This window comes from Hypanus sabinus, chromosome 4, assembly GCF_030144855.1.
Source record: "Hypanus sabinus isolate sHypSab1 chromosome 4, sHypSab1.hap1, whole genome shotgun sequence".
Classification (NCBI taxonomy): domain Eukaryota; kingdom Metazoa; phylum Chordata; class Chondrichthyes; order Myliobatiformes; family Dasyatidae; genus Hypanus; species Hypanus sabinus.
Window position 1 is genome coordinate 132,559,361 of NC_082709.1, and position 9,773 is coordinate 132,569,133.

Here is a 9,773-nt window from a genome sequence, read left to right on the forward strand (position 1 = left end):
TGTAGAACATTACAGAAGTTTGTGCAAATACTAATCTCTATTTTACTTTTAAACTTAACATTCAGTCAATATACTATGATATTGTCTTTATCTTTCACAAGCTTCGTCTAAAAAAAAGTCAAATTTCAGCAAAACCAGATCCTGTTATTCAAAGTGGCATTTGGTCAACCCTTGCCTCTTTTCCATTTAACTCTCAAGTAGTTAGCTGGCTCACCAGCCCAGATTAGGCCTTGACAGGTGCTAGCGTATCACCAATGTTTTCCAAACTAAACCCATTTGCTGAACTTCCACACCACTCATTAATTTTAAGCAGGTCATTAATTTTATCTTCAGGATCTTTAATTCTATTAGTTTCCAGTTTAACACCTGCAGGTGATCCCTCTTGGTCAAAACAACACTTCAGGTTCTGCCTCTCCAGTTCACATACTTGAACAACATCACCAAGTTGCTTATTTTTAAATTCCAAAACAAAGTGGAACAGACTAGCAGGCACCCTGTTACCAAAGTGACCCTTCAGCATGGTCAATGCTTCTAAAACCAAGCCAGACTTTAAATTTACCTTATTCAAAAGTCCAGTAACACTTTTTCCCTCAATATCTTCAATAACATCCATCTCACCAGCTTTCATCTCATCACTAACTTTTAGAACACCATCAAACACAAGTGACTGAGAATTCTCACTTTCCACTGGTGCCAAGGTTAACCCCTCAACTCACTGAACTAAGTTCATCTGACCCAAAAGGATTGCATTCCTTTTTAACCAAGTTAAACACTTCAGACCTTTCCTGAGTCTCCACACAAGGTTCAGTACCCTATGAATCCACAGGTACCTTTACAGCCTGAATACAGGCAAACGGGACATCTGTCTCTTCTAGGCTTTCAATACCAGTCCCAGTTTCAAATTCCAAGTTCCCCTGATCCTCCCAGGTACTCCCTGGGCAACACCCATCTGGAGTAAATTCTACCTTGCGGGTTAAAACAACCTTGTCTGCTAAACCAGCAGACTCCCTCAAGGTAGCGGCATCCTTTTCATCTCGGAATGCCCTTACATTATTGGGAACACACTTAAATTCTTCAACTACAACCAGCTCTTTCAAACTACATAAATCACCAGTGTCCAACCCTGGACCTTCTAGCTGCCACATCTGTTTCTCATCTTGGCTCTGTGTCTCCATAAATTCCTTCCTCACTCCAAAATGTTCACCTAGGGGTATTTTATGGGCAAGGTTCAAAATTCTGTTCCTTAACAACACTAAATCTGCTTCATCTTCCTTACTTTCCTTAGCTCCACTATTCTCCACTTTACCATCCTCTAACCTCTCCTGGTACAGGGCTAGTAAAAACGTCTCAGCTAAATCAAGGTTGGACTCAGCTATATCAGCGGTTGCCTTAGCAGCTTTCCTTGACATTCTTCTGGTGACTGCACCTGCGGGATTAACTTCAGAAACTATGGGCAGGTCCTCAGTCCTGGCAGGCTTGCGCGTCAGCTTCAATGTTGAATACACATCCCTACCTGCCAGGTCATTACCGAGTAGGATGTCCACATCGTCCATCGGTAGTTCAGACCGCACCCCTATTGCAACTGGTCCAGATACCAAGTCACATTTCAGAGATATCTTGTGCAAAAGTATGGCCTCAGTCCCTTTTCTGATACCTTTTACCACAATTACCTCCCCAGTCTCGGTCTCAACACCAAATTTTAACACCTTCCTTAGGATCAATGACTGACCAGCTCCAGTATCTCTCCAGATCTGCACTGGAACTGGGGTTTCTCCTTCCTTCATGGATACCATCCCTTCCAAAATAAACCTCACACCCCTCTTAGGCTCTATCTAACCTTGCCCTCCTCATCAGTCTGTTGACTGGCTCAATGCAACCAGTCGGGGTTGTCATCTTTCCTTTTCCTGTCTCCTTCTTCGGAGCCAGGCACTTAGATGCTATGTGACCAGCTTTCCCACAATTATAACACGTAAAGTTGGGAAACTTCTTGCCAGCCTGCTTTTCCTCCTCCCTGCCTTTTCTGGTAGTCCCCAGCTTATTCTCTGATTTAGCCGGTGGGCTTTCTCTACTGTCCCTACTGCCTCTCTGGTAGCTCTTATTTGGGGGAAATTTTATCTTGTGGGTTAAGGCATACTCATGTGCTAACTTGGCAGTCGCAGACAGAGTCTCTGTCTCCTTCTCATCTAGATAGGTACGCATACCTTCAGGAACACAACCTTTGAACTGCACAATCAGTATTAGCTGTAGCAGTTTGTTATAATCCCCAGTGACCTCTTTCAAGGCACACCAATGCTCACAATACATTTGCATCTCACGGGCAAACTCTAAATACGTGCGGTTCCATGGCTTTCTTGAGTTCTGGAACTTCATCTGGTACGCCTCTGGAACTAACTCATAACTCCTTAGTATAGCCCTTTATACTTCATCATAATCTTTAGCCTCATCCATAGGCAATGCCGAATAGGCTTGCTGAGCCTTCCCCTTAAGTACACTCTGTAACAGAACAGCCCACTTCCTCTTAGGCCAGTCCTGTTTCAGAACAACTTTCTCAAAATGGAGGAAGTACCTATCGACATCCATCTCTTCGAATGGGGATACCAACTTAACCTCCTGACCAATCCTGAACCCGTTATTTGGGTCCGCTGCCTGGTCCCTTCCCTGCAATGCCTTTAACCTTTCTTTTTCCAGCTCAAACTGCTTCTCTTTCTCCCTTTATTCCCTTTCTGCCTCCAGCATCTTTATCTGGAACTCATGCTCCCTTTTCCTTTCCTCCTTATCCAACCTTAATTTTTCCATCTGAAGCTGAAGCTCACCCCCATCTAGTTTACTCTCAGGGAACAGCTCCAACACCTTTACCAGGAACATGTTCTGGGATACATATTACATGGCTAAAGCTCTCTGTAACTCTGACTTCCGCATTGCCAGTTTCACTGCCGAGAGTTGAAAACGTTTCACAATATTCAACTTTTCTAACTTTCTGGCATCCTCTAATGCCCCCAAAGTTGGTTCCCTTAGAAACTCATCAATCTCCATTTCACTTGCCTAATTTTTGGTCTCCCACACAACTGAATCAGATAAGCGAATTTTACCCCGATCAATTCAACAACCTCCCGATTGGAAATTCAAGTCCTGGACGAGCCCCCAATTTGATATGTACCCCATGATCGGGTAACTAAACCAGCAGAAATGGAATGATACGTTGGAGTCTGGTGGTATTGTAACTAAAGGAGTTTAGTAGTAAACTAAGCAAAACAGTATCAAAAATGCAAATATACATATAAAACAGGTTAGCAATGATAAATACAGAAGTGCAGAATAAGAATCAAGACCAAGCTCTATCAAAGTCTAGGGGTAAATGAATTGTCATAAGAGAATATATTCAGTTCAGTTCGTGTTGAGGTAGTTGTTGTTCTGTTGCAATGTTGGAGAGAGAGAGAGAGAGAGTGCGAGCAAGAGATCAGCAGCTGCAGCAGGCAAACCTTCCATCATCTTCTTGTTCCATTGTACCGTTGGGGTCACTGATTATGACCCTTCTGTTCCAGGCTCAAACGTTCTTCAGTGATGGACTCGTCACCCAGACAAGGGTGGACACACACAGACAAGTCCCCACCGGTCTGCCTTCATCCACCGTACTCCCGCCCAACTCTCCTGAACCAACCCTTCAGGCCCCCACCTTCCTGTGGGTGCACAACACTCTTTCAGTGTCCACTGGTGTGTCTGAGGGTGTCTCTGCAAACCCGTCTTTTATCCCCACTGATGGGGTATCAGCCATCCATGAACTCAGTTTGTCCATGTCCATCAAACTAGGCCACTCCCTGCTGTCTCCTCAGGAATATTGATAAGCAAAGAAGTGTCCTTGTAGCAAAAGGTAAACAATCATTGAAGAAGCCATAATACATAAATCATCCATCTCTCTCTCTCTCTTATCTGTAGCAGATGCCGTTACCTCTGTTCTTCATCTCTCTCTCTCATTAGCAGCATAGTTCCCGGGGGGTGGGGGGGGGGGGGTCAGCTCAGGACCCCATTTCCATCTGGTTTGTTCAGCACACGTAATAATTCTCTTATGCAACTGAGTAACCCTTGAAATACCAACGAGCAAGGCATTCAAGGAAATTTTTACAATTTTACAAGATCAGTCCTAAACTGCTGGTAATTGCTAAAAGATTTAGATTATATAAAAGAAAGCAAAGGATGAAAGTATTTCTGAATGCACTGCAGAACAGTACAAACCTTCCCGGTACTTTGACATTTGAGATGGACTTTCTGAAGCAACAAGGGACAGGCTTCGACTGCGCATGCCACATACTCAGAAGAGGCAACTGTCTTAAAGAGACCTCACCTTAGAACGGGCATTGACCATTGCAATATTGATAGAGACTGCAGCAAAGGATGCAGCAGAAAGAAATGTGAAATGCAGAAAATGTCCCTGATTGGTGCAAAAAGCCAAAAATGTTAGTGTGGCAAATCCTCCCATCATGCAAATGACTGTTGGTTCAAAGAAAAGGATTGCAGAAAGTGTCACTGACAAGGTCACATACAGAGAGTGTGCACATCAGCCAAAAAGCACAACCAAAGAGAAAAAAAAACAGAGTGAAAAGTTTCACACACAAAACTAAGTGAATGCTTGAAGTGTAAAACAGAATCAGACAACACAGTCAGACAAAGGTGAGCTGTCATTCCCAGAACTGCATGGTATTCTGAAGCAGGTCACAACATCATCTGGATCACAACAGATATGCCTGCTGTAAAACTGAAAATGGAGCTGGATACATGGTCAGGTTTGTCCATAATTTCAAAGGCTGACTACAACAGACCATTTTCAAAGCTACTATTAGAGAAGACCTCAGTGATGCTAAAGACCGACTCAAGTGAAAAAGTGTCTTCCAAAGGCAAATTGAAAATGAATGTGATGCATGGAGGCCAATCACAGCAGTTAGAGCTTTATGTATTGAAAAGTGGAGGGCAAGCACTTTTGGGAAGTGAATGGTTGAGAGAAATCCAACCAGACTGGCACTCAAAGCTCAGTGTGGCATCAACAGGCAATGGCAGCCAAAAATAATAGCACTAACCTGAGGCCAGGAATAGATAAGCAGATTGAAGACTTGGCCAAGAGCTGTTTAGGATGCCAAAAAATTCAAAATGCACCCCCACATGCACCGTTACACCTGTGGAAGTAGCCATTGTCACCATGGCAAAGAGTACATTTTGACTTTGCTGGGCCATTCATAGACTCCATGTTTCTGATTACTGTGGATGCTCATTTGAAGGGGCTGGAGCTTATACCAATGAAGTCAACCACCTCAGCAAAGACTGTCTCCATCCTGAGGACTATCTTTGCCAGAATTAGCTTACCAGAAAATATTGTGAGTGACAGTGGATCACAATACATGTCAGAAGAATTCTGACCATTCATGAAGAAAAATGGCATCTTTCATTTCAAGTCCACTCCTCACCACCCAACAATGAATGAGTTAGCTGAAAGGCTTCTCCAGACATTCCTCCATTAAAGTGATGGACAAGGAGGACATTTCTCTTCAGCACAAGGTAAGCATCATCTTGTGTATTGGATCTCTGTAGATGTGATGACAAATCAAATACCTAAATGCTGTCCATGAACAGGAATCTGAGATCTCTCCTGAAACCAGACCTCCGGACAGAAGTGCAAAATAAACAGTTCAGCCAGTTGCCAAGTGAGGCAGCAAGGACCTTCGAGATTGGACAGGAAGTCCTAGCATGTGATTACAGAGAAGCCAAGTGGACACCCGGGAGAATAGCTACAAGGACTGGACTGCTAACGTACACAGTAAATGTCGGAAAGTCATGTGGACCAGATCCTGGATGCTCAACCAAAGAAAATACTTGAGTCGACTGCATTCAGCAAGATGGACACATTACTGCCACCAGAATTACCTCTTTGTGTTGATCTCATTGACAGCAATGAGACACAGAAAACAGAGAATGTTGTCTTAGACAAGACACCTACCAATCCTGATGCCAATTCATAGGTCCAGAGGTGCTATCCAGAAGGAAACAGAGCACTACCCAAAATACTGAATCTTTAGTAAACTGAAATTAGTTGTGGACTGTTATTGTGAGAAGATGTTTATTTTGAATATGGTTTATGAAAGGGAAATAGAATATTTTCTACTTACATGGTTTTATGTTGCATTGAACTAAGAGGGAGGAAGTGTAATATTTGTATCTATTTTTTAAAACTCTATGCATGCCTATTGATCTGTTGTCTTCACATGTGCATTACTCTCTTACTGCAATGTGAATACACCAGTTAAAGCCATCTCCTGCATGTGTGCTTTCATTTAATTAATATGTAGTTGCACAGACAATAACAATGCAGTCATGAAGAAAGCACACCAGCAGGTCCATTTCATTAACAGTTTGAGGAGATTTGGTACGTTAAGGACACCAGCAAATTTTTAGAGATGTATTGTGGGGAGCATTCTGACTGGCTGCTTCTCCACCTGATATGGAAGTTCCAACACACAGGATTGAAAGAGGCTGCAGAGAGCTGTGGATTCAGCCAACTCAGTCATGGGCACAACCCACCATCAAGGACATCTTCAAGAGCTGGAACCTCAAGAGGGTGACATCCATCACCAAAGGCCCTCTTCATCCAGAATATACATTCCTTTAGTAAAACAATCAGGGAGAACATACAGGAGCCTGAAGCCCCACCTACACTCAATGACTTAAGAATAGCTTCTTTCCCTCCACCATCAGATTTCTGAACGGTCCATGAACCTGTTAATACTATACCTTCTGTATGCACTATTTGTTTATCTTGTAATTTATAATTTTCGTCTTGCACTGTAGCACTGCTGCAAAATGCAGACGTCATAGTATATGTCAGTGATAATAAACCTGATTCTAATTCTGAAGTTCTATAATCTTTCCCTACACTTTTATCATTTCCTGTAATTTAAGCTATGTGTAACCTTCATGTAATTACTAGGGCCATTGATGAAATTCTCGTGTAACTGTTTTTGATCATTTACAGTAAAGATCAAAGGGAAGATAAGGTAAGTCTCACTGTACCAAAGATCGATCACATACACATAACAGTATGCACATCTGTGGCAGCATACAATGAGACTTATTGGTCAAATTAATGAGATTTTTTTTTTCAGAACAATGCAACATTGTTTAATATATTTTAAGTACTTTTCCATCATCTAATAGCAGTGAAGGCTTGGATATCCATTTGTCTGCAACATGATTAGCTTTCTGTGCAACAACTAGGGTGAGAATTAGCAAAGTCCAATTTTATTTCAATATATTCTCTTCCAACATCCTTGCAAAGATGACTTGTGAAAACCTGGCCTTGGGTCACCTTTCAGTATTTCTCCTAACAGGCAGTTAGTTTTTTTGCTGCTTTAACTTTACTGGAATCTTTTTCCTTTTTAACTGCCATTACAACATCAGATTCCTCTTCTTCCTTTTCTGTGTCCAATCGCTTCTTTGAAAGCCCAGCTTTCTTGGTGGATGCAGGTCTCTTTGTCTTTTTGGGTGGAGATTCATCCTCATCTTCAGCCTCATCCACCTCCTCCTCTTCCTCTTCCTCTCCTTCCTCCTCTTCTTCCTCCCCCCATGTATCATCATCTATGATCATGTTCTCTACTGCTATGTAGACAGGACCAGATCCACTTTTTAGCCTGAAGCTGATGGGAGGGGTCAGCTCAATGCCATAAAATGTGGTCATCGGCAAAACGGAGAGCTTCAGTGTGGCAATAGGGACCGGTGGGCTCTCGTCTTCCGGAACAATCTCCACAATGGTTAGTTCATCCTTGGCACCAGCGCCCAAACATATCGTCTTTAAGGACAGTCGATGCTCAGCAACTTCATCATCTGTAATTTCAACCTTGTGTGACTTCTGCTGGGCGTTCAACTCACAACTCCAGAGAATGGCAGTTAACTTGTCCATTTTACTTCTGTGTGAAGACATTTTTCAACACTTGCTTAATTCCACAGGCTAACTAACAGAAAGAAAACCAAATTAATGAGATTTAATACCCGTGGAAGCACTTATTCTCAGGTTGGGTTGTGGCATCTGGCACCTGAGCACAAGTGCATAGCTTAATTGTTCAGGAATACTCAAATAGGGATGATGCGTAAGAATAAGAATTAATTTGCTGGACTTCGCTGCAAGGTTGCTGGTTATTGGGTAGCCAGAGTTTCAAAATGAATCTGAAAGTACAAATGCATACTCTGGATCAGAAGTGCATCCACCTTTTCTTCCCCATCTTTTTCTTTGCTAAATTCAAGCGTTGCTCAATTAACTCTCAATTACTGACCACACATCCAAAGAGTTATAAAGGCGTCACCTAAAATTATACATTACTTGATACTTCACTGCTTAGATAAACTTCCAGATAGCAAAATTTAGTTGAGTACAAGACTTATTATGAAGTATTTAATTGCAGGCTGGTCCCATATCAGAAAGCCTTGCTCTCTCACTTCCAGCACAGGTTTGTAGACTAGTGAAGCACTCAGTTGTCAGCTGCTGGCTATTGAAATGCAATTCTTTTCTTATGAATGAAGTAGATGCACTGACAGTGATTTACTGTGTCATTACAGGGCACCGCTCATTTGGGTCAGTATTACAGTTTGGCTGGATGAAGACCGAGGAAAGATTCATGCTATAGTTGATACCATGATGTCTGTGTCTGATCTTCCTCCTTTTCATCAGGCAGTTCGTTGTGGTACGGGATGACCTGCTTCCACTTTAGGTATCTGAGTTCTGATCAGGAAGAGCACTACTCTGACAAAGGTAGGTCAGGGTGCTTCATAACTATTTGGATGGAACAGTTGTTAAGGGTGTTAAGCACTCGTTCCTTGTTTCTGCATGGTCTTTCCCTAGAAACCTAAAGAACTCAGTCCTTCTTGGATGATCCATCTCCATTTTAATGGTCATAGGTCAGGGATTCCCACAAGTCTATGAGGATATTAATTTTTTTACAGGAATTTTTGAGGATATCCTTGAAGCTCTTCCTGGAAATCTGTTCCCATAGCAGAACTCACAAGTGCTTATATTGGCCAGAGGCCGGAGATGATTAAAGACCATCTGAATGTCCTATGCCCATTCAATAGAGCTTGGTCTCTAATCATCTCAGACACCCTGGACATTGGACCAAGACATTTCTCTGCCAGAACCATTTGATGACTAGCCTTCCTAAAATAAAAAAAGAAATCACGTGCATGTTCCCCTCCCCAACAAAAAATGAAACCTGGAACAGAAACATCAGGATTCTCCTGTGCAGATTCAGCAACACAATTTAATTGTTGCTCTGCCATCATAGCAAAGATTGTTCAATCTAGGCATTGTTTTCCTGAATAATACATGGCAGGCAGGAGATGACCAATCAAAGAATATTATAGTTGGAAAACAATTGAGGAAAGGTTTACCTTTTCATGGATTTGGCATCTCAGTGACTCCCCTGTAGATTACTATTAATAATAATAATAACAATAGCAGCAGATTATATGTTGACCAGGAAGCATTGAACACGTGGCTCAGAGTGGAAGAACTCTTCCCAGAAGCAAAGGGTTCCCTTGTGACAATATGGGACCAGGTAGGTCACGTACACACACAGACACACACACACACACACACACACACACACACACACACACACACACACACACACACACACACACACACACACACACACACACACACACACACACACACACACACACACACCAAAATACATAATAAATTCAAGATGATCAATGCAGAAAATGCTGAGAAACCAGAA

The 9,773-nt window shown here is 42.3% G+C and overlaps 1 protein-coding gene across 1 annotated transcript; it reads right to left on the reverse strand.

Annotated features, from left to right (window-relative positions):
- Window positions 1-7,157: 7,157 nt before the first annotated feature.
- Window positions 7,158-7,971, reverse strand: LOC132392354 (nucleoplasmin-like). Its single transcript, XM_059966173.1, has one exon. The coding sequence runs from the start codon at window positions 7,958-7,960 to the stop codon at window positions 7,364-7,366; it is 597 nt and encodes a 198-aa protein (XP_059822156.1). The 5' UTR covers window positions 7,961-7,971; the 3' UTR covers window positions 7,158-7,363.
- Window positions 7,972-9,773: the final 1,802 nt, after the last annotated feature.